The 26,318-nt window shown below is 28.3% G+C and overlaps 1 protein-coding gene across 3 annotated transcripts; it reads left to right on the top strand.

Annotated features, from left to right (window-relative positions):
* The first annotated feature begins 420 nt into the window (after nucleotides 1–420).
* Drat (Death resistor Adh domain containing target) lies at nucleotides 421–26,127 on the top strand. Of its 3 annotated transcripts, none has more exons than XM_065510722.1 (3): nucleotides 421–543; nucleotides 23,913–24,731; nucleotides 24,804–26,127. In XM_065510722.1, the coding sequence occupies exons 1-3, from the start codon at nucleotides 536–538 to the stop codon at nucleotides 25,219–25,221; spliced, it is 1,245 nt and encodes a 414-aa protein (XP_065366794.1). In that variant the 5' UTR covers nucleotides 421–535; the 3' UTR covers nucleotides 25,222–26,127. The 3 variants fall into 3 exon arrangements, with proteins under 3 accessions (XP_065366794.1, XP_065366793.1, XP_065366795.1); XM_065510721.1 differs by lacking the exon at nucleotides 421–543 and adding an exon at nucleotides 16,276–16,576; XM_065510723.1 differs by lacking the exon at nucleotides 421–543 and adding an exon at nucleotides 19,478–19,593.
* Nucleotides 26,128–26,318: the final 191 nt, after the last annotated feature.

Below are 26,318 nucleotides of genomic sequence, written 5' to 3'. Positions count from 1 at the left end.
TGTTTATATTAATTTAGTATTTAAAACGTAAAAAACATAATTATATTTACTTTACTCAATCAACATCCATCCATGTTGTATCTCTTCGGACCACACATTTTTGTTGTTGTTGCTCCATTCTGTATCTTGTATCTACACAGCCATATACATATGTATATATCTATGTACAGACAAAGATACAATGCAATACATACATACATATATAGATGTACTTTGTACATACATTCGGTGTACATAGGAATATGAATATAAAAATTTGTATTTTTTCGAAAAAATACAAAAATTAAACAAATCGGTAGTTATTTTGTCTTGAAATTTCCAAGTGAATTAACGTAAAACTAAAAACTCACAAAAATTGTGCGCCACAAAAGAAATAAAAAATAATAAGAAAAATATATATACAAAAAGAACATTTTGTATAAAAAACATTAATACATATTTAATTTATTAGACATTCATAAATAATAATTCTTAAAAATAAAAATTGACATCAGACACATTTATTTCGAAAATCAAACAAACAAATAAATCGAAAATGGAACCGTAAGTGTTTGCAAAACAAAAATTAATTAATTATAATTATTTTAATAGTCAGTCGTCTACTAAGTATTTACAACTATTGAGTGTTTTGTTTGTAATTCACCTTAAAATATTTTTTATCAATAAAAAAATTTTCAAAATCAAATTCATCAAGTGTGAAAAACAAAGAACTTGGCAACAGTATGCAGTATACCTATTTAAACAAGTTAAAAATTTAATTATATAAAACAAAAAAAATTCAAACTCATATACAATACATTCAAACGAATTAATAAAATTAAAATTGAAAGCATTTCAATTTTGAAAATACCCTCAAATATTGATGGTTACGAAATGAAGAAAACTTAATGTGAAAATGTCTACTAAATTCTTTAAATAGAAAATAGACAAAAATTGTTTAAATATATGGTAATAGCTGGTTTGCAATGTAAATTTGCCTGTAAAGCACTTTCAATTTCATATATTTTTGCAAACTATAAATAATTATAATTGGCTAATATACATAAAAAGATTTATGAACATATGGACTATTGACATACGTTAGCCTACATCTGCTGATGACACTGTGCTACAGCTATGTAATAATTACTACAATACCAAAGTGTGGACTTTGCTTGACTAATTTTGATATTTTGAAAACACCAGCATTTGAATTTTTGGGTATTCACCACCTACTTAACGAATCCTAACCAAATGAATCATTCATTTTTGAATTAATTCGCGAATCATTCACACAAAAAAATTAATTGAATGAAATTTGAGTCAATTCAAATGAATTGCAATTCATTTCCAATTCAAATGAATTTGTCAAAGTGAATTGCAATTCATTTCCAGTATTTGAATTGAATTGATTTTAAATTCAATTCATTTTACAGATTCATTTGAATTGAAAACGAATTGCAACTCATTTTTACAAATTCATTTGAATTGGAAATGAATTGAAATTTATTTCTGCCTAATTCGTTTGAATTGATTAAAATTTCATTCAATTCTTTTTTGTTGTGAAAAGATTTCAAAATTTAGCTAATTCGTAACGAATTAAAATCAAAAAAGAAATGAATCCAGCTCTGATCCTAACACCATAATTTCTTCAATAATATCAAATTCTTAAAGAGTAATGTAAAGAAAATTCAAATAATTTATATAGTGGTTGACAATACAATGGAAACTTTGCCAAATAATGAATTAATAGGTCGAAATATAAAAAAAATATCTTAAGAAATTTTTATTTTTTTAGTATTTCATTAAATAGATGGCGTATCGTTTGAACGCAGTTTTTGTTTTTAATAACTTATATGTCATTTAGAAGGGTACATATCTGTCATTTATTCTCACATAGTTATTGAGCATTATAGTGTAAACAAGAATTTTTTTTTTGCTTTGAAAATCTCGAATTTGGTGCCAACATTTCGTCATATGCAAGAAGTTTGGCGTTACTTCTTTAATTTAAAATAAAGTGCCACTGATGCACACTGATTGCTTCAGCTTATGGTGTTTTATCTTAATCAGCGTTTTTACTGGAATTCAAGTTAAAAGCAAGTGTAATTAAAGCCTTGAATTATAGTCAATATCATTGTCCAGTAAAAAGGAAACATAAATTCAAGCCATGTTTTTTGCTTCAAAAATATTTAATTTTTTCTAGTTTAAAACATAATTACATTTGCATTCAATTCAAATTCCAACAAAATGTTCAAGTGCTTAAATTTTTGGGGAATTGGATTATTGGGATTGATTTCAAAGTGCGAGAGATGGTTTGTGCGGTTCAAAAGTGATTTTTACAACAAGAGCTTGCTTAAAAATTGGGACGTACTCAAATAGCTGTTTGCAAGCAGCTGGAGTCATCCAAAAGCAGTTATACGATTTTGTATGTTTGAAATGCTGCTTGAACGCTATAAAAGAAAATCATTTTTCCACCGAATCATTATGTACTTGCGATGGAAAATGGAACCATTACAATAACCCGAAGCGTAAACGATCATATGTGTAGCCCGGCCCAACCAGCCGAATTGACCAAAATGGTCCTATATATTATGTGCTGCTGAAATCCGGCCAGACCATCACAGAGAACCTGTACCGAACGCAACTGATCCGTTTGAAGAAAGAATTTGCCGAAAAACACCCAGAATATGCGGCCAGACATGAAACCGTAATATTCCATCATGACAACGCTCGACCTCATGCTGGTTGAGAACTTTTGCCTCATCCGCCTTATAGTCCAGACCATTGGTAGGCAAAAAGAGGCATTTAATTTGTGTGCTCTTTTGGATAAAGAATAAAATATCCACAACAACATCAAGCAACTGAATGAAATGTGTATATTTTTACGCTCTTTTGTTCACATTCGGGTTGTTTGACGAAAATCATCGTAGCCTACCATGAGTCCAGACCTTGCCCCGTCCGACTACTATTTGTTTCGACAAATGCAGAACGCTCTCTCTGGGATACGCTTCACTTCAAAACAGAGTATCCGATATTGGCTTGAATCGTTGTTGGCCTCAAAAGATGAGCAGTTCTTTTGACTCGGAAGCCATATGTTTGCCATAAAGATTGGAAAGGGTCGTGGCTAACAATGGCTAACACTTTAAATACATTTATATTTGGTCAATCATGTCATAATGTCCTAATATTCACGACTCGGCGGTTCGGCTTAACCGACTCTAAGGCGTTCGGCGCAGGTCTCTGCTGGTTGGTTACGATAACACAATAAACATACCATAAAAAGTAGTATTATTTTAGGAAATTTTTTGCTTGAATTGCCATAACACCATTTTAAAATGTAAGGACATTATGACAATAGGACATGATAGGAGACCTTGTGAATTGACCAATTGCATAAATGTTTCAAAATAAAAGCTAAAGATTTGAAAAAATCCCGCATTTTTACGTCATAAACCTAATAATTATTAAGGTATTGACAAAACAATGGAAACTTGGGTTTGATTTGTATAAAAATTATCTGGTGTTTTTAGTGACTCAATATTTTATTGGACATATCCTGTTTTTATTACTGAGATTTACCATGACGATGCATTAAAACAATTAAAGATTCAATAGTCTTTTTTGAAATATTTGTTCTTTCCCTTATAACTGCATCTGATGCAGTTATAAGGAGGTATAATTTTGAGTCCGTATTTTACTATTTACAATTTCGCATAGGTTTATATGGGATTGAGATCTGGCGATGGAACAGGCCTATTCAAAACACCTACCTCATTGATTTGTTATAACTCGGTTACAACCATATAGGTGTGTTTGATGATATTTTCGTTCTGGAATCTCCAAAATAGAGGCATATTTTCCTGAGCGTATGGATACATAATATCGTTTTAAATGGATCAGTCGTCGTATCTTGCATGATGTACATAACAGTCCCACATTATAACATTGTCACCGCCAGACTTGTCACTTATTCTTATTTCTTTACTAGTCTCTTTTTCCAGTCTCTTTCCTTTCGGGCATCTTACAAATTTTCTCTTAAATTGTATTTGAATTCTTCCGAAAAGGGAAAAAAAAATTCCATTCCAAAAGAATTTTCAAAACCGTTTGAAACCTAAATTATTTCGCTTGACTAGAATTATTAATTTATTTTTTGTAGCATAGTGTAATTTTTGAGAATATTAAGTGAAAATTGAAACCAAATATAAAAAAGTTTGGCAACAGTATAAGACATTTGAGGTCAGCTTAATTTTACGGATTGATGTACAGTTCTAAGATATTTTAAAACTTTTCGAAGACGGTGAAGTTTAATAAATTTTATATTTGCATTTTACATGTTATTTTTAAAATAACAAATTATCGTTTCAGCTGTTGTAATTACAAAATAATTGTTTAATTTTAAGCTATAACCATATGCACATATAAAATAAATATATAATTAGCTTAACATAAAGCTTCAAGAATTATTTAATTGCAATTTATTCAATTTATATTCAATTAACAATTTTAAATAGTACTTTTTTTGTGGTACTTTTTAAATGCATATTTCAATTGTTGTTTTTATTTATAGAAAACACAATTTAATAAATTTTTATGGCCCTGTCCCATATGCTGTCAATTAAAGTTGGCTTTAATTCGCATAAAAATGAATAAAATCAATAAATATAATTGAAAATAAAACAAAACAAGAAAACAAGCTAAATACTGAAATGATGAATAGCAATTTAATAGAATGTGCCATTTAGAAATACATATTTTATTTATTACCTTTGGGTTCTTTAAAGCGGGATAGATAGAAACATAAAACTAACTACTTATGACAGTAAAATAACAGTGGCATCAACATAAACAGAACATAAATCTCACTCCCATATTATGCTGGTAAGATAATAAACAATACGTTTCTTTATTATTAGAACACATCTCAATAAGTAATATAGTTATAAGGGTACATATTAACGAGGTTTTACTGTAAATTATAATTAACGTTGGTGGGTTTCTATTCCGGTATAAAACAATAATGATAATCATTAATATTTATTTGTTACTAAATGTAATTGTTTGCTGTGGCCAGTTGTTGTCTGTGATATAATAACAAAAAAACATCAACAATTTTATCTAAATGCTAAATTAAATAAGAAACATGGAAACAAACAATGTCATAACAGTAATTAGAAAACAGCATTTCAAACATTTCTATTTTAAGTAAAAGTGTGCAAATTGCACTGTTGTTAAATAAATAAACCGGTATATTTAAAATTCAAATTTGTAATTTTCAATACAAACGTCAAATTTACATAGTAATGTCATTATAATGTAAATTTAGCAGAGCTGTAAATGAATCACTCATTTTTGAATTAATTCGCGAATCATTCACACAAAAAAATGAATTGAATGAAATTTGAGTCAATTCAAATGAATTTGGTAAAAATGAATTGCAATTCGTTTCCAATTCAAATGAATTGAATTGATTTTGAATTAATTCAAATGAATTTGGTAAAAATGAATTGCAATTCGTTTCCAATTCAAATGAATTGAATTGATTTTGAATTAATTCAATTCATTTACAATTCATTTGAATTGAACAAGATTTTGAATTAATTCAAACGAATTAGAAAAAAAATTAGCAATTCATTTGCAACTCCGACGCGAAATTCGCAGCATATTTAGCAGATTCTTCAATGTCATTAAGTATGCAGTATAATTAATCGACGGTTAAAGAGTCTTCCTTTAAATATAATGCGCCGTTACCATCGTCAGCTGGTATTGAAAGATTATTTTCGTACGCCTCTATTCTAAACATCCCTAAACGTGGATCTCTTTCAGATGATAATTTTGAAAAGCTATTGTTGTTTAAGGTGAATGAAGTATTCTAATTAAATCTAATTAGCCTTATTTATGAAACTCAATTGTGTTTTGAACTACATACATTGTTATTTTTCCTGATTTTTGATTATTTTTGGAAGATAGTTTTATTTTTTTGAAATAAATATAATATAAATATTAGCAAAAAGTTTGTTGTTGGGTGGTCGTGGGTCACAAAATTTCAAAAATTATTAATTGCTTCTTGAATATTAAATACGTTATGTCGTTCAGCGTATTTCAAAATAAAAATCAGTTCTTCTTGAAGAAATAAACTGCAAACACCATGTTTTCATTGATCAGGCGCGTATACAGGACAAGGCTTTTCAATTTTTGTACTGGAAATTTTCATTTTGGTAGGAGAAATCTTTCATTCCCCCTAGAGATCTGCTCTTGAATTTGATTGATTGCAACTCATTTTTGAATCATTCATTTGAATTGCTAATTCTTTTTTCTAATTCATTTGAATTAATTCAAAATCAATTCAATTCAAATGAATTGTAAATGAATTGCAACTCATTTTTACAAATTCATTTGAATTGGAAATGAATTGAAATTCATTTCTGCCTAATTCGTTTGAATTGATTCAAATTTCATTCAATTCATTTTTTCAATTCAATGAATTAATTCAAAATTTAGCTAATTCATAATGAATTAAAATCAAAAAAGAATGATTCATTTACAGCTCTGAAATTTAGTCATAAAAAGTTTAAAGAAACCTTTTAACTTAAAAGCAGAACGAACTTCTACTAAACAAAAAAATAAATCTGTTAAATAGGTACAATACAATAGCGGTATTCACAATGTAGAGTAATTGGCCTGGTAATGCAGTAAATGAGCACAATATCAAAAAATAAAAACAAAATACATTAGAAATTGAAATGTTTGTCAATAAATACCTTTTCTGCTTTTTTACTAGGGCAAGTACTCTACATTGTGAATACCGCTAATATAAAAATGCATGACAATTTAAAAATTAGAAGATATCTTATCCCGGATCAAATGAAAACACTTATATTTGGAATTAAAGTTTTCATGAATGACCTTGGGACCAAAATGACCCCAAAATAATTTGTTACAACTTTGGAAAAATGCTTTATTCCCAATCATATATGTATATAGTGCAGTGAGTGGCAATACAATGAAAACTTTTTTGAAAACGATATTCCATAATTTCAGTTTTCAAAAACATGACCTCTTACCAAATATAAAACAATGGAAACTTTTATACTTCTGCAAGAAAGAAGACTCAAACTAAATTAATATGTAAGATAACGATGTAAAAAGTTATATGTAAATGTTATTTCAATATTTATTTTGATAATTTATTTTTGTAATTATTTCACACAATAAGTTTTTTTAAATTCATAGTTAGTAAAAATGGCTAGACTTGCGAAAATTTAGAAACCAAAATTTAATTTGACGATTTTGATGCTTGATTATATAGAAACTATCATCTGTGATTAATATTGAATTAATAAATCAACAGTTTCAAAAAATATGTACATATAAACAAATTTCGTTAGACAGTTACTGAAAAAAGCTCAGACAAAACCATTCAACAACAATAGAGTTTAAGAAATTCCCAACAATGACTCCTCGGGAGTTTAGCAATAATCCAAATTGGAAATTTTTTATCGAACTGTTGGCTGGATGAGGCTGGTATTGGCTGGTATCGCAACACGAAAAAAATTTTATTTAAAAAAAAAAAACAATGTTGCAACTGTTATTTTATATAAATTGTGTAATAACTTCTAAACTTGTAGTATGTAAAATAAGATAGATTTTTATGACCTTTGATCTCGAATATTTCGAGTAACGTGAACTCGTTTTAACGAGCTTTATCATTACATTTGTTCGTAGGAAATCGTGAAAGTAGTTATAAAAAAACTACCATAACTTAGGCACCCATGAAAAATTAAAATATCATTTTTTGAGAGAGACATTTTCCAATTTTGGAGGACCTTTTTCTACGAAGATATGTATTGGGTGTATGACGGGATTTTTTCAAAATTTTAGCATTTATTTTAAAAAATTTTGTTAGCCATGACCTTTTTCCATCTTTCTGGCATCTTAGAGATTCCTAGCCAAAAGAACTGCTCATCTTTTGAGGCCAAGAACGAATCAATCCAATATCGGATAGTCAGTTCCAAATTGAAGCGTATGCCAGAGAGAGCGTTCAGCATCAATCGAAAAAAATAGTATTCGGACAGAGCACGGTCTGGACTATAAAACTTACCAACCACTTCATTCTAAATACTTTTTAAGAGGTATTGCAACATGTGGCCGAGCGTTGTCATGATGGAATATTACGGTTTCATGTCTGGCCGAATATGCTGGGCGTTTTTCGGCCAATGCTCGCTTAAATCGAATCAGTTGTGTTCGGTATATGTTCACTATGATGGTCTGGCCAGATTTCCGCAGCTCATAATAGTGCCACGGATATTTGGCTTTGGTTACGACTCGTTGGCCGGGCTTCACATACGATCTCTTACGCTTTGAATCCTTCTGCTCGCAAACGTTTTGAAATTGCTGCCTGAGTAGCTCCCAATGATTTTGCAAGCTTTTGTTAAGTCTCACAATAATCTCCAATTCTTGGTCTTCAAACTTTTTTGTCTGATTTTTTTTATAAAGATAGCTCACTTTGTATTCCGTGTCAAAATCATCACTTCTGAACCGCACAAACCATCTCTCGCACGTTGAAACCAATGAAACACATTCACCATAAGCTTTGGTGAGCAATCCGTGTGCTTCAGCGGCACTTTTTTTTGCAAATTAAAGATGTAAATTAAAACTTCCCGAATATGACGCTTTGTTGGCACAAAATTCGACATTTTCGAAGCAAATAATAACTTTGTTGTTTACACTATAATGTTCAATAACTATTCTCACTTAGTTATTGAACATTATAGTGTAAACAATTGACAGATATGTACCCTTTAAAAATTCATATAAGTTATCAAAAACATCTATTGTAAATCCCGCATTTGTAATTCATACTCCCAATAATTTTTATAAAATATTTGTAAAGATAAAACTGATTCCTTTTAAAAGACACCAAGTTTGTTTACATCGAATGAGGCGCTCCAAAGTTATTCAATCCTAATTGCTAATTTTTCACAAAATAGTTCGAGATGTCCAAACTCAAATGCCTATAAAATGTGAACCATACACGATATGGGTCTGTTTTATAAGCCATAAAATTTAAATTTAAGAGTGGAATACATAATTTTAATTTTACCAAAATCAAACAAAACAAAAATTTTAAAACTCTATTTTTGGATCGAAATAGCATAACACAAAATTCATATCATTTGGGGGGATTTTGACCATTATATATACAACGATATACTTTTATGGGTCTATGACCAAATTATTTTATGTAACGTTGAGGGGGAAGAACGATTTTTCTGATTTATTTTATTTTTGTTTTTGAACAAAATATATCGCAACAAAATAATAAATTCATGTTTTAATTCACTTAGATTATTTCAAGAATTTCCACTACTTTATGTGTCCTGATTGTCGAATTTGCACTGTATATGTAATTATTTATGCTTTTATTAAACAAAAAAACGTTTTAATAAAAAGCCAACTTAATTTTAAAACAAAGCAACATAAATGCTTCTTCTTTAATCGTTCAAACTCTTTTAAAATGATGACAAGAAAGAAAGAAAAAAATACCGTTGCAAAATTGAACACTCATTTTTCTATGGCTGTATTCTCTGTCTTTAAGTGTGAGTGTATTACTTTGGAGTACAACTCAAATGTAAACAAGTTTTGATATTATAGCACCACAACAAAAAACACTCATAGAGCTGAGAGTTTGTTGAATTTGAAAACAAAATACAATAATAATAAAAATGCGTATTTTAAACCGCAACAAAAAAACTCGTTTTACTCAGGCAAAAATATACAAAAAAACACAAACAAATGTATTTACATGCATTCATATGTGTATATCTATGTCTATAGTATTATGCATTTATGAATATGAATAATTGTATAGTCATAGTCATGGCCGGTATCCAATAATATGTACAATTGTTTTGGTTTTATTATGCATTTTGTCCAAAAAAATTTCAAATTCAAAACAAAACTGAGTTGTAAACAAAAATCGTATGTTTGAGTGTTATTATGTGGATGGATGGATGTGTTTGTGTATCTGTGTAGATATAATGTAAATTGGATAATGGAGAAAACAGAAACGATGAGAAGAGTGAAACTACCACAGCACAACACAGAAAATGTAGATGTTGGTTTGGTTAAAACTCTGATCACTACACAAATGCGTGACGATCACGTATAGATTGGCTGAACAGCAGCAACCAGCAATAATAATAATAAATACACAGCAGTAAAACAATGTTTTTTTTTCTCTACCTCTTCTTCTGCTTTTTTCCATTTGTTGACTGTTAATATTTGTTGGTTGGTTGATTGTTTTTGTTCATTTCAATTCAACATTTTTCTTTTGTTCTATAAATGAATTTAATTTCTTTTTTTTTTTGTATACCCAACAATTGCTTTTCGTTTTACTTAAATATTTTCATTGTACTTGAAGAAAACCAAGCAAGTATTTTCTTTTTAAACAATATGTAGTACATATTGTTGGTGTAAACAATCGTCACATTCATACATACAATATACAGTGTCTCACATAGGTATAAGAATTTTTTATAATATGAAAACCGACGCGATTTTAGACCTAATGACATTTTTGAAATTTTGAATTTATTTTCTTCACCATATGTAATGTTTACGTAGAAGTCAATGTTTTTACCTCAACGGTCCCGATATGAAGTTCCATACGCCTTTTACAAATCAAAAAAATGCTTTTTTCCTTGACCCAGGACCGTCTAAAATATTTCTCCTTAGTATTCTTCGCAAAGTTTTATTAGAAACATTTGCATCTAATGCTGGTCAGAGTTAATTTCAAAATTTTGGAGATAATAGATCTTAAAACATAGATAAATACAACTCTCCTTTCAAAGACCTAACTCGGTTGTCGAAAACCTCATTGGTGAGAATTAGTAAAAAAAAAAAAAACTATGTGAAAACAAACATAATACTCGCACAAGTAATTATTTTGAGTCATTTTTTGGTTTCGGATTTTTTTCTAGTTTCCGCTCTATGTATATTTCTCTATATGTCTTAAAATAATTGGGTTAGTGCTAAACAAAACTAAATTCGTTACTTATGATCGACACTGTATGCATTTAATGTTGTGAATATTGTTCTGCTTTTGTTTTGTTTTTGGCGAGTGAATACAATAACAATTTTGTTTCGCTACATTTCTTAATTCGAGCAGATTCTTTAAAAGTCGCCGGCTTTTAAAAAGCCGGATTATAATTTATATAAATGTTGACGTTTAAAGTTTGAGTGAATTTCGAATTTAAATGTGTTGTGTTGGCGTGTGGTTATCATTTAGTTTAGAGCATACGTGACCGGTTCACTATGGACATAAGTGGGGAGAGCATTTGTTTATTTGTAAACAGATGAACACATCGGCACACATACATAAATATTTATGCTTCAGAGCTGGACAATTTAGATGTCTTCCATATACAAAAGTTTTTTAGATATTTTTTTGAATTGCATGAAAAAATTTCCAGTAAAATTATTAATAAAATTTTGCCTAAAATTGTTCCTTAGGCCTCTAATACAAGGTTGTCGTCATATTCTTACAAAGTTGTCAGAAAATGTTCAATAAATGGTTAACAACCATATGTTTCAACATAAGTTCTCATGGTTGTGTTAACCATTTTCTAAGCATGTTTCTGACAATCTGACAACCGTGTATTACGTTATGTCATATATCTTACCCAAGTGTAATCTCTTTAAGCTTGAAAGCGAATTGAAATCTTATGCACGGATCCAGGTCAACCATTTGGGGGGAGGGAAATAGAGTAACATTTATTTAACATTTTTCTTTTTTTCCAGTTTTATATTAAAATTTTTCGGTTTTGTGGGGGTATTTCCTGTTCCGCTCCTGTATATACTTATGTATGTAAGTAAGTTTAGTGTTGAATTATTTGAAATTTTCAAACTCGAATTTGTCCATCCCTGATCGGTATGTATTTATCGTAAACATTGAAATTTAATTGTCTTAAACCACATCATACATAAATGTGTATTTCGAATAGTGTATGATGGTATTATTTTTGTTTTCGAATGATTTGACATAATTTTAAAATTCAATAAGCGTGTATGTATTTTTAAATTTTATAGGTGTTTGTTTACTCATTTTTTATTGTTTTTTTTTTTTGCAAAAACATAATAATAATAAACAAAGCATTCATCTATAACTCGAAAAGAGTAAACAACTTCTGTTTAAAATTTTGAACACAAATCAAATTAGAAAATTATTATTTGTTATTTTGAGTAGAGTTATAACAAGTTTGTTTATTTGCTATTTACGTAGACACGTGTTTTAAACAAAACTACCTCTGCATTCAATAATATTTACTTAACATATTAATAATTTATTAGTAAACATCTGTTTTACTACTTTTATTTAATTATTTATTTTATAATATTGACATTGTAAAAATTAGCATTGAAACAATCATTGGAAATTTTTTTAACTTTAGATTTGTTATTTGCAGTTTTTATTAACTGCTGTCATTAGTAACAATTCGTATGCATTTCCTTGTAACAGAGATTATAAAAAGTTTTCAAACTGCAGTGGTTGACAATATAATGGAAACTACTCCATATAGACAAAATCCAAAACAAATCTTAATTATTTCATTAAATATATCTTTATTTAGTTATACATATTAAAAACAAAAAATAAGAACATAATTAAATTCTGAAAATATTGAAAAAACAATGAAAACTTAGGTTTAATTTTTTAAAAAAATGACTTGCCTTTTTATTTTATTACTGCTTCACAGCATAGAAGCAGTTTTTAAAGAACCGGTTCCACTAGAATCGGTTGTTTTTGAACAAAAATATGACGATTTTTTTAATATTTATTTTGTTTTTTATTTAAATAACATTAAGGTCAACAATTTTTATTTTTTATAATAACAAAAAGTTTTTTAATGTTTATTTTGTTTTTTGTTTAAATAACAATTAAAGAAAATTAAAATTCCCTTGGTGCAAAGTGCTTCTTAGAAGCAGTTATGTAATGATATGAGAGATAAAGATTTGAGTCTTTTTCAAGCACACGCAATCACAGCTGAGTATATTTCAGTTTTGTTAACTACAAATCAAAAAATAATGCTAATGCCTCTTGATTTGAGAACCGTTTTTCATTGCTTGACATTGGAATGAATACCTTTAAGAATCACTTAATGTTCTCACTGGACTAGCGTTAAAATTTTTTTTAAAGATATCGTCTTCTATGAGTTGTTTCTGTGATCGATATTGATATAACAAAGTTTCTTGAATATTTTCACATTCGATTTCTTCATTGATATCTTTAACTTTCCGACTTTGAGATCAATCGCCACAGTTGTCGAGAGATTTTGGTGGTGTCGGAAGATTGTTTTGGATTGTACTTTCTGAAAATACCTGGACAGTAAGATCGCCCTTTAATCAGTTTTAAAAGCTGGTATTAAATCTTTGTTTGCTCCATCCAACTTTTTTGTAGCGCATTGCTAATTTTTTGCCGAATACAACTCTCCATGTTTTATAAAGATTTTAAAATTTTATTGTTATTGCTATAGATATATACGCCCACAATTACCTATATTTTGGATTTTTGGCAAATGAAATTAATTTCTGAGCCACCGTGCAACGATGAGTTGTCTTACTTCAAAAAAGAATCATCAGTCGTAATTCAGCTCTGGGTGGAGAAAGAGCTCGCGCGTCATTGTCATTATCGCTTAAGGGCAATCAGGCCGTCCCTTTTTCGCTGCCTTTGAGAGTTTTGCGGCTCACTCTCGCATTGGATAATGTTTGGCGACGCGTCGTCTAACTGTACCGCGTTACAGTTTCTCGAAGTTTGCATTGTCCACATGCAATCGTTTTTGGTTTTCATAACCTAACTTTTTTTATAAATGATTTAAAGTTCCAGCTTCCTATATGAAGATATAGGTCGACTGGGAACTAAAATCAACGTGGGATAACCTGGCAATTTGAGAGTTTTCAACTCCAAATTTAAAAAAAAAATCAATCGTCTACTTTGAAATATTTTGTAATTCCCTTATAACATCAACACATAAAGCTACCTTCCGTATAATTTTTTGAGATTGGGCAGGCCACTTAAAAACACATAACACGTAGAGGTGTGTTTGGGGTCATTGTCGTGATGGAATCTCCAAATTAACGGGCATTTTTCCTCAGCGTATGGCTACAAAACATCGTTTAAAATAGATCTGTATCCGATTTTAGTCAAAGTATCTTTTATGATATGATTGGACGCATACAATGTCCTAAAGAATACCCCATAATATTGCCATTGTCTTGTTTGAGTACTTGGGGTCCAGTATTCGGATTCATCCATAAAAATGCATTCATGTCTCAACCAGCTAGTTTAGCATATTGTAAAAGACCAGTACGGTTTTTTTTAACCAAAAAAAATTGAGCCTAACAGTTCGATAACTAGAGGACGTGTTAATAAGTCCGTGTCTTTTTAAATGAGTCACAGATTTTTAATAAAAAATCATTTTAATTTTCAACATAGTCTATTTTGAGATCCAAATTTTTATAAATTTGTTTATCACTTCCAAAAAATTAGATCGGCCGCGGTCATCAAAATAGGTTTTTTTTGTGAGATGATTTCATCGTTGGAGTCAAATCTCTTTCCACCCAGCCATTTCTTCGGGTTTGGAAACTAGAAATCACTCGAAGCGAAATCTGGAGAATAATGTGGAAAAGGGAGCATTTCGTAGTATAATTCATGAATTTTTGCCATGGAAACCTTTTTGTGCATCCGATTTTGAGCAAACGTGGCAGCCCTCTTGCGGAAAGCTTTCTCATGCCTATGAATTATATTGTACAATCTCTCACACCTTTAGTCTCCGATTCGGGAATTTTTTCAATTGTTTCGGGAGTAGAGACCTCAACTGGCCCTCCAGAATGTTCAGCATTTTCAGTACATGTACGGCCACAACGAAATTCAGCAGTTTTTTTTTTTTAAATTGATAGTGCACAGTTCCCGTAGTTATCAAGCTTAGCCTTGGTTTGGATGATGGTTTTTTCCCCAAAAAATAATTCTTAATGAGCAGACGAAATTCAATTCTTTCGATTTTCTCCTCAAGTCTATCGGTTGTCTGCTATCAATGGCTGTCAAACAGAAACTAACTGGCACAGCTTGTTCAAATTTTGACAGGAGTTAACTGACAGATTCCTGTTGACAGGAGCAGTGTTGCCCTTTCAGTTAACAGGAGGGAAATTCTAAAAGTCACGGACTATTGACCCGCCCTCGTTATTTCTAATTTTTAGATTATTGATAACCTTTCGGGAAGTCAGTTTTTGGAAATTTCTTAAGCTATCTTATTATTAAATTATGTTGTTTTACGAAGTCTTCCTCCCAAATGTCAAGGATTTAATTTCTAATTTTTTGTTCCAATTTTAATGTTATTTTTAGTATTTTCTTCTTAACAATAGTTTTCCCAAAGTTAGACGTCCAAAAATATTAACCCATATCTGTTCGATTATTCTTTCGAATAATAGAGGAAATTTTAAGTATTAATCGATAACTCGAATATTTAAATAGTTTTTCTATGTGTTTCTTTGGCACAAACAAATCGCCCCCAATAAAGGTCATATCACAAGAACCAAACAAATATGTTTCTTAAAAAAAAGATTGTTTATGTTATACTGCACGTATACTAAACATAAAATTAAACCAATTGAACTACATCAACAAACAATCTATTTTAAAAATAAAAAAATATGCCAAATACAAAGTATTTTGTTTATTAAATTTAGAATAATATAATCTTTCTTATAAATATGTACTATGTATTCATAATTATCCATTTTAAGGCAAATATTATTCAAACTGACATGTTGTTATTGCATTCCAAAAACAGCCAGACAATGAATGAATGCTTTTCATTGTGTCATCCATTTATTTTAACGAACTTTTTAATTGTGAGTGTATTTAAATACTCATAGAAATAATGTCGTCGTATGTTTTGGAAAAATATGAAAAAAAAAAAACAAAATAAAACCTTTTAAAACACACATGTTTACTACATTTCATGTTGTTTACTTATTTGTTTTGTTTCTCAATTTTTGTTGTTTTTCCGCGATACGGTCTAAACATTTCACTCAGTTTTACTGATCAACCTTGTGTATACAAGTTTGTATGTAGATGTGTATGGATGTGTGCGTAAACAAATAAAAAAAAATACTCGTTTTTGTTGTTAACTCAAAAGTTTTGAGTGACTCAGTCAAACATACACACAGCTACATATGTATTTTGTTTGTTAAGAATCAAATATAATAATGCTGATCAACACCATAAAAGTTTAGTCGATCGACAACTACCAAACTTAATATTACAAAAAAAAGAAGACTCTTAGGAGCAATAAAAACAACAACAAGTTACCACAAACACTCTCTTTAAAAGTGTGAAAAAAAGAAAAGAAACCTTTGCAAAACTGAAAATTTCTAAATCCAAAAAGATTTACTGCAAAAAAAGAAAAGAAAATTTTCAAGTGTTCTAACATATAACCAACATATTGTGTGATAAATTGTGAATAAATTTTTGAAAAAAGTTAAAAAAGAAACTTAACAAAATGCCAGTTGATATTTATACACAACAATTTGTGCCACCAAGGTATTTATTTTACATATATTTTTTTTTTAACAAATAATTTGCAACATTTATTGAAATTAAAATAAACTACACCATTTCCAGTTATTTTCTTTTTATTTGTTTATTTTTTCTTTTTAATTTTTCTATACGAAAATATTCAAATTTAATAGTGAAAATTCAAATTAATCAAAGTTTTAGGTTAAAGCAAGATTTTCTTTAGAAATATCTTCATTACTTTAGGAAATGGTTTAGTCTACAATACATATTAATTGCGGTAAAAGGTTGTTTACATTGGAAAATTTTGTTTACTATCTATTCTAAATTGAAACCTTGCCATAAATCAATTACTCACTTACAATATTTGAAATTACGATACATAAATATTTACAATTCAATTAATTCATAGTTTTTTTTGCTATCTATGCCAATTCGTTTAAATTGTTTACGGGAAATTAATTATTTTAATAGAAATTTACTAAATTGTATTTAGGGTTTTGTTTATAAAAGAAATTATAAATAAATTTGTGGCTTGTTTTAAATTGAAATACAAATAAGAAAAAGGTTTTAGGGAATTGCAGCCTCATTCATACAAAAGTGTACACATTTTCTTTAATACAAATTTTACACAAAAAAGTTATACATACACTGGTTTTTCTGAGTTTATTTTTTGTTATGATTAATATTGGAGTACTTGATCCATTTTTGATGAAATGAAGTAAAAAATGTAGTCAAACAAGAGTTTGTAGTTAAACGATATATTTTCGTATTAACACGATTGCAAAACTAATCCACTGAGATGGTATTTTGTTTAGACTTCTCCGCTGGGTTTCAAGGTCCGGACCTAGGACCTTGTGATGTAAAATATATCATATTTTCTCAATACATTTGGGTTTCCTTTGCACTAGTCCTAGTCCTTTATGGGCTTAGGAGGTCTTACACCCATATTCATAAACAATTTTAGTAACTGTATAATATGAGTTTGTCATTCCGTTTGTAATTAAAATATTTTTCTTTTACGACTCCATAAAATAAATATATTCCGGATCTTTATAGACAGAGGAGTTGATATACGAATGTCCGTCTGTCCTTCTGTATGTTGAAATCAACTTTCCGAAACCACCAAATAATTTACATACATGATTGATACATCGGTAGCGATAGCGGAGTTGATTAAGCCATGTCCGTCTGTCTGTCTGTTGAAATCAACTTTCCGAAGCCCCCCGAGGAATTTCTTCCGGCTCGGTTGCTATTTAAAATCGGTCCACAAATGGCTGAGATATAAGGAAAAAACCATCTATATCTGGATTACTAACTCATTAATATAGACAATATGGATATCTAATGATAGATATTTCAAAGTCCATTGCAACGATGTATATAAGACCATAGTAAGTTGGACCTACAATGGGTCAAAATCGGGAAAAATATTTTGTAACCCGAATTCTTTTTTCACTAAAAAATAAAAAAAACAATTTCGAAAAAAGTATAATTTAAAGTATAATTTGGTGAAGGGCGCATAAGATTCGGCACAACAGAATATAGCTCTCTTACTATGTTTTACAAAAAAATTTTTTCATTAAAATTTTAATTTTTTTTAATGTTTATATTAAAGTATACTTTGGTGAACTTGTTAAATTAATAAAACAAAATTTGTTTTATAAACCTTTGATAAATTTAAATATTGGGATACATGTTTTAAAGCTTAATATATTTTATACAAATGTATTTGTAATAAGGCAAGTGATCGAGTGATCAATTAAACAGCAATGCTTAAAAATTGTTTATCTAGACAACAATGTTCAACAACTCAATAACTTTCCAATATTTCCTTAAAGTTGTACAAATTGTTTGAATATTTGTAAGAAGATTCTCAAGTTATACACTGATCTTGTAAGATCTATACACTTCTGGCTAAAGTTCTACTTCAATACATATTTATTTGTAATAAGGAAAGCAATCGAGTGATCAATTAAACAAACAGTTTATCTAGACAACAATGGTTAAAAACTCAATAACTTTCTAATATAAATACGAAGCGTTTTAAATAGCAAGAATATCCAATAAATATATTTGAATATATATAAGAAGATCCTCAATTTATAGACTTTGCAAGATCATAAGATCAATATAAGGTTGAATTGGATATTACAAAATTCTTACTAAAGGCTAAAGTTCTACAAAGCTAATGTATAAAATCAAATGATTTTATACATATATATTTTGAATCGTCAAACATTGTTCATCAAGTGGAATTGTGACTTGCTGTTTTAAAACGCTTAATTAACATTTATTCAATACGTGACTACATAATACATTTGAATGGATAATATCGATTTGTTCAAACATTTCTTTAGAATATTCTTTAAGATCATTTTGTTACTTAATGATCTTTTCGATTCATTAAATAAAAACCTTACATACTTCTAATACTATATACAATACACAGTTTTATTAAATGATCATCAGTGAATGAATATTGTTTAAATGTCTTTATGTATAGAGAACATACTATATATTAATTAAAAACAATGATCATAATATGATGTCAGATCATTTAAATAGTCATTGACAGAAAAAAAAATAATACAAAAAAACTGCAGCCAGATAAAAAAAAAACCATTTAAATAAATGTTATATTTAACAATTGCCAAATAATTGCTGTATGTATGTAATTTATTTCTTGAGTGTAAAACAAAAATGTGGACTTTACACCATTTACAATAGAAATGGCTAACAAAATGAAACAATATTTTTAATGTAATAAAAAAACTTTATAGGTATTTAAAAAACAATAGTTTATCTTTTAATATTAGTTAATTTTTAAAATAAAATTAAGATTTTTTTCTTATTTTTTATATAATATTTTATTGATTTATATTAGAAATGGTGTAGCACCAGAGTTTAATTTTAGTGTTATTTACCGCCACGAAACGGTAAACTGGCCACAGTAAAGGCATTTTAAATTAGTTCAGTAACGGTAGTCAAGTCGAAAGGTTTTTCAATCCGCAAAGATACATTCAAATAATATAACACTAACGGTAGTTAAATACAATTCATTTTTTTTAATAATTTATAAGTATAATAAATAACTAAATATTTATTTAGTGCAAATAGAGTTTGAAAAATTATAATTAAAAAAAACTTATAAAATTTTGAGCTCAAAACCAGTGTAAATTTAAACCAAACTTTTAAGAAATTTAAGAATTTAAAAAAATAAGACATGAAAATAAAGATCACTTTATAAAAAAATCGACATTTTAAAGAAAGAGTTTAAAAAACTTTACAAAATATAACATTTTAAAATAAAAAAATCTAAAAATTTAAATAAGTTTTACAAACATTGATATTTAAGGACTTAAGGATAAATAAAAAATCTAAATTTAAAAAAAAAGTTTACAAAGAATTAAAAAAAAACTTAACAAAATATTAAACGAAAATAAAAAATTTTAAATCTATTTTACAAACATTGCTAATTAAGGACTTAAGGATAATTAAATAATGAATGAAAAATCTTTTAAGAAAATTCAATGTGACTAAAACAATCCCACATCTATTGAAAACAAGTTGTGATAACAACTAAAAATTTTGATTGCAGCAACAGAAACACATATTTGACAAAGAAATTAATTTATTTGGCATTTTTAAACCTGAGACTTTTTGATCACAATATTATCATAAATTGAGCAGCAAATAACAAACCCAGTTTTGCATATTCAATAGTTTTTTTTATTAAAGTTATAGCCTTTTCAATCATGGACATTATGACAAGGGTTATGATATTCCACCCACGTAGTTTGGATATTCGCTCAGGAACTGCCCGACTCAGCGACTACTGTTTCAACCGGAAGATTTTTCCCCCGGGTAGAACTTTAGAAAACTGCAGTGCTGTTACAAGAACATGAAACCTAAATTTTAGTTTTTAATGTTAAGCATCTTAATAATTCCTTTAGAAAAGTTTTAACACACAGAGAAAATATATTAGATTGTAATAACCGAATTTATTGCTAATGAAATGATTAAGTCTTAATGACGAAATATTTCTGTTATGGCAGACATCGTATAATTATCGTAAAATTAAATTTATTTAAATCGTATTATGTCAAAATCTATGTTGAAAATGCATTGCTAATATCGAAACAAATCTATAAATATAATCGAATCATTATTGGCATAAAATCACAACGAATCTTGTTTATGTTTCCGATTATAGACCCTACTCACATCCAAAATTTCAATTGCATCAATTGAGTTCAAGTAAAAAACATTGGCTAACGATTCGAAACGGTTTTAAGTTAACTGTAACGTTAATTTTGAATGGTTCGGTAATGGTTTAATATTTCGGTAATGATATTTTAAGCTTTTAAAATCTAGTTTTGTTGTAAATTTCAATTATGTTAAATATTTAGAACAAAAAAAATAACATTACTTAAAAATTTTGAAAAATATTTTAATAAAAATTTGTTCGAAACAAATTTTGGCTACAGATTTGAAATGGTTTAAAAGTAACGTTAATGCTTATTTGGATTGTTTCGGTAAGGATTTAAGCTTTTTTTGTATTTCATTCTAAATTTCAAGTAAGTTTAATATTGAAATTAGAGCTTCGAATTAATTAATTCAATTCGAGCTTAATTCACTAAAATCTTAATGCGGAATTAAAAAATATCAGTCATTAGCTTCATAAATCCATTTATAAAATTTTTCAAAGGCTCTTATTTAAATCGAATTCCTCGTTGAATTATAATGGAATTAATTCATATCAGAATTCATTCAACCTTTAAATGATTAAATTCTTGTTAATTCAAATCTAATACAAATGGAATTAAAATATTTCGTTCTTCATTTAATTGGTTTTCTTTTCTAATAATTTAGAAAATGAATTGAAAATTATTGGCTGAAACCAATTCATAATTTGTAATAGATTTGAATTGAAGAAAATTTGAATCATTCATTTATTGAGTTGTTTTGTAAAGGATTTGATTTAATATGCAATTAATTCTATAAAGAATGAATTTTTAAAGGAATGAATTCAATACGTTAGAAGTACTAAGGAATTAAGACAACGAATTAATTCGTGTTGAATGGTTTAATGGAGTTATTAAGAGGATATATTTAATTTGATTTTGAAAATTGAATTAAGAATTAATTCTTTCAAAACATTGATTTTATTTTAAAGTTATGTATTTAAAATATAGAATAATAATTTTAATAAAAATTTGTTCGATAGGAATATATAACCAAAATATTTAATAAAACTCTGCACAAGTTTTGCAATGCAAATTTTAAACAAGGAAATATATTATAAAACCATGCTTAAAAAAGTTACACCCCCAAAAACTAACGATAACGATCTATTCCACTTTTTGGAATAATACTTTTTAGTCCAATAAATTTAAAATTTATTGGGCTCACACATTTACCATACTTATTTGGAATAATAATATCTCAAACTGCCTGTATGATAATATCAGTAACATATTAAATAATAAAAATAAACCATTAATTAATTAATTAATTCCTTAATTAAAAACAATTAAACATAACCATAAACATTTCAACAGCTCTCTAATTTGTCTCTGTTGTGTCTCTTACAAAGTCCAACCAATTTTTTATAATTAAACATTCTAAAACAGTAGCTATTAAACAATATAATAATAAATGAATTATTTTATTGAAAACTATAAATATTCAATTAAATAATAAACATAATAATTTTATGTATTTCCTTTCATTTTTCTTCTTTATACTGTACTATTGTTGTTTATTTCAACTTGAAATAATTATTCTGGTTTGATCTGTTTAAAATTCTGAACATTGATCAATGTTTATTTAAAATAACAATTGATATAAAATTGTTTAAGAAAATTTCCAACAAAAAATGGTCGCTTTTTTTTCTTTGTAATGCGCATGCGGATAAGTAAATAAATAATCAAATTGCGTCATATATATTTACTCTTTTCATTTGGGTTTAATTTTTTTAATTTTACAATAAAAAACAATTCTGGTCTTTAAGTACTTTTGAGTACACACTTGACAATTAACAAGACAACAGAAAACCACAAAAGTTTGTCTAATTTTTTGTGCAAATAAGTACTACATACTTGATTTTGGAAGTGCATACAAATTTATTATTTGAGTTTTGAATACTACTCGCTGTTGTTATTTATCTAGTAAGTACATGTTCTAGGTGTACAAATATTTGTTAAAAACTAACAAAAAAAATAATTATAAATTATTTTCAATTTCAAATACACATTTGTACGTACTGTATCTTCAAGGTGATTTCAACATACACAAACAATTATCTAACGAAATTAAGAAAATAGAAAAAACTAAATAAACAACTAACCTAAATATTTGTTTCAACAAATCGAATCTATTCGTTAGATTTTAAAGTACATAGTGGAAAAATGTTCAATCGTAATAGTTTTAACTAAATTTCTTTTACGAGAGAATAAAACAAATTGAAGTTCGAAAGACATTTTATATAAAAATATTGAAACAATTTCAACAAATCAAATTTTCTAAGACTTAAATAAAACAGTTACTCTGTGAGTTTAATTAAATAAATTTAATATTAAATTATGTAGGTATATTGAATAAATTAAAATTGTGCTTAATATTTCTTAAACATTTTCAAATTAACAAAGATATTTTAAATATTTATTGGAAACATGTCGAATGAATATTTATCTCGACAAACCAAATTCAATAAATTTCTAAAGTGCTATTAAAACATTTCAAAATAATGAAATACTTTCAATTTCAATTGTTTATTTGAGCGAAAAAAAAACAATTTTTTAATTAATTACTCAATTGAAAATTTAAAAAAAAAATCCCAAAGTGAAATGAAGGTTACGATAATGTTGGCCGGTACGATTTCAGATTAATTTGTTTCGCTATTCCTTCAACCATTCTTTAGATGAATATGCCATCATCTATCCTTACAAAAATGTAATAGAATAATGTCCCTAAAGGAATTTTTAAAAAATTATTCACTCTAAATGTTAAATTTTTTCTCTTGTGACTGAAAATTTTTAGTGGGGGTGGCAAAAATTCGGTTACTTAAATCGTAATTCTGCTCTATTAAATGATTTTCTGTTGCTAGTATCGAAAAAAATCTATGGTGGTTTGGAAAGAAGGACAAATATATATCACACTAGTTGCCTGTTGAAAATTGTAGTTTTTCTGTCGCTCTGCAAACCACAACAATTGAAAAGTTGTTGTAGAAAGACGATATTACTTTTTTTGAGAGCTACCATTTGTTTCACATCTGTGCTTCTCGTATTTATCAAATTACTTATAATCTCCTTTTACTTTTAACACTTAATAACATTTGTATATCTTCTTTTCATTCCAGAGCTTCAGCTCCTATACCCGTTGCATCGTTTAGCGGTTCTGACAGTCCTATTTCTTGCTCGCCTAGTGATAGCTATAAACACTACAACATGAATAAACTCTGCCGTCAAGTGTCAATTGAGTCGCCCGGACCACAGGTGAAGAATTGTGTTTTCAACTTCTTTGTACCCATCGAAGATACACCACCATGTGGTGCTCGCATCAAAATCGTATGTGCCGGTGCCTGCTATAGACGTCGTGATCGTTCGGCCTCCATAACCAGCATGTCATCAGTTTCATCCGATCTCGGTGACTATTGTCCACCACCGCCCTCGCAATCCTCACCAGCACATGCTGGTGTACGTGAAGGTTCATTTTTCCCCGGCTATGAAGTGGCCGGTGTTATTGAGTCATTGGGCAGTGAAGTGACAGATAAAAACAGTATGGGCTTGAAAATTGGTCAACGTGTTATTGTCTATCCATTTGAGGAATCACCCACTGGTTATGCTGAATTAATGGCTGTACCAGAATTGAAATATGTTGTACCCATTCCTGATATATTGCCCATGCCAGTGGCTGCTATGTTACCCACTGGTGCCCTATTGGCTATGAATGCTGTGTTTAAGGCTCATGAGATCGTAACGGAATTGTTGAAGAACAAGAAAGCCGATGATCCCAATCCAAAATGTAAAATTTTAATAGTTGGCACTGGAGGCTTGGCCTTGTGGGCTGTACGTCTGGCCGCCCATCACTTTGCAAACACCGGAGTGGATAATTCTATTGAAATAACAGTTGCAAGTCTCAGAGATGAGGGCTTCCGTCTAGCTACAGAGATTAAGAAGTAAGTTTGAATTAAAAATATTTCACCAAATTAAATAAATATTAATTATTTGAATTTCATCTTCCTTTGCAGTGTCAGCGTTGTCCAATGGAATGAATGCTTGTATGAACCCCAATTAATTGAACGTACTAAAGATTTGTGCGGTGGTCCCGTAGATGTTGTTATTGACTTTGGCACTACTTCTCGCAGTCTTCATCGTTCCATGCATTGTCTCAACAAGGGTGGTTTTGTGCTTATCAGTGAGGATGTGGCTGAAAAATTAATGCCCAAATTCTCCAGACTCTCCATTGAGAACAACCAAACAATAATACCCATTTCAAGTGGTTCGGTCGAGCAATTGCGTAAATTGGTCGATATCGTAGCGAATAAGAAAATTGAACCTCCACCACATTCGGTATTCCCCTGCGAACAGGCTGCCGAAGTTATACAGAAATTGTGTAGTTCAGAAATACCTGGACGTGCTATTTTACGTTTCCATGATATTGAATAATTTCGCAAAATTTCAATTCAGATTCAACCAACAAAAAACATCAACCCTAAATCATTTTTAGTATTAAAACCAAACAAAAAAATAACAGAAATGAAAAAATAATCAGGTCTAAAATGTATTTTGGAAAAGTTTGATTCATCATGCTCTTGGTATACAAGCAAATACATACATACATTTTTTTAATATTAAAAAATCAGGCATCCATTTATAGATGATGCCAAGTAAATGTCTATTTTATTGTTAATATTTGGACCGTAGAATTAATATTATATAAAAAAAACAAAAATTACAAAGCAGGTCATCATATTAGATGTTGTACTCATAACTTATAATTAAGCATACATTTTCCTTATTATTTGTAAGAACTTTGTTTATAATTTTATTTAATTTTTTAATTTAATAAGTCCCAATATTGATTTAATCAAAACACACAAGTATTCTTTCATCAAATATCGATCGCAATAATGGTTTTTAATACCGCTATTAAAGCAATGAATTAGTTTATGTTTTTTTTATGTAAGCAAACTTACTGTTCTTATTATTGTATATTTATATTTATTATTTTTTAATGTATTTTTTTATTTTAATTAGTTATTATTAGTTTTTAATGTATATTTTCATTTGATTTATGATTTTTTATAAAATATTAAAACATATTAAAGCATTGAATGTTTTTTTAAATTATATATATATATAAATTACCAAAAAACAAACGTATAAATTTGTTAAATAAATTGCTTAACTCTAATGTTATTTCACTTTGGCTTAGATATCACTCAAAACAAAACAAAAACCAAAATTAATAAAAATGATATTAAATAAAAAAGAACAAATTTAATAATAATAATATACTAAATAAAAAAGTTATTAAAATAAAATTTAAATTATAATAATTGAAAATATAAATTGTTGTGTTTATTAAACAGGGAATATGTTGACAATTAAAAAAAAATATGGAATATAAAATTAAAATTTTAATTACGAGCAGGGCAATTAGGAAATGGAATGTAATATACATATTCATTATTTACATTACTAATTCATTCAAAATTCAGGGAGTAAACAGAATTACTTTTCCTTTTTAATACTATGGCAAC

The sequence above is a fragment of the Calliphora vicina genome, chromosome 5 (genome assembly GCF_958450345.1).
Source record: "Calliphora vicina chromosome 5, idCalVici1.1, whole genome shotgun sequence".
NCBI lineage: Eukaryota > Metazoa > Arthropoda > Insecta > Diptera > Calliphoridae > Calliphora > Calliphora vicina.
The sequence above is the reverse complement of the archived record's forward strand: the minus strand, read 5'-3'. Positions and strand labels throughout refer to the sequence as shown.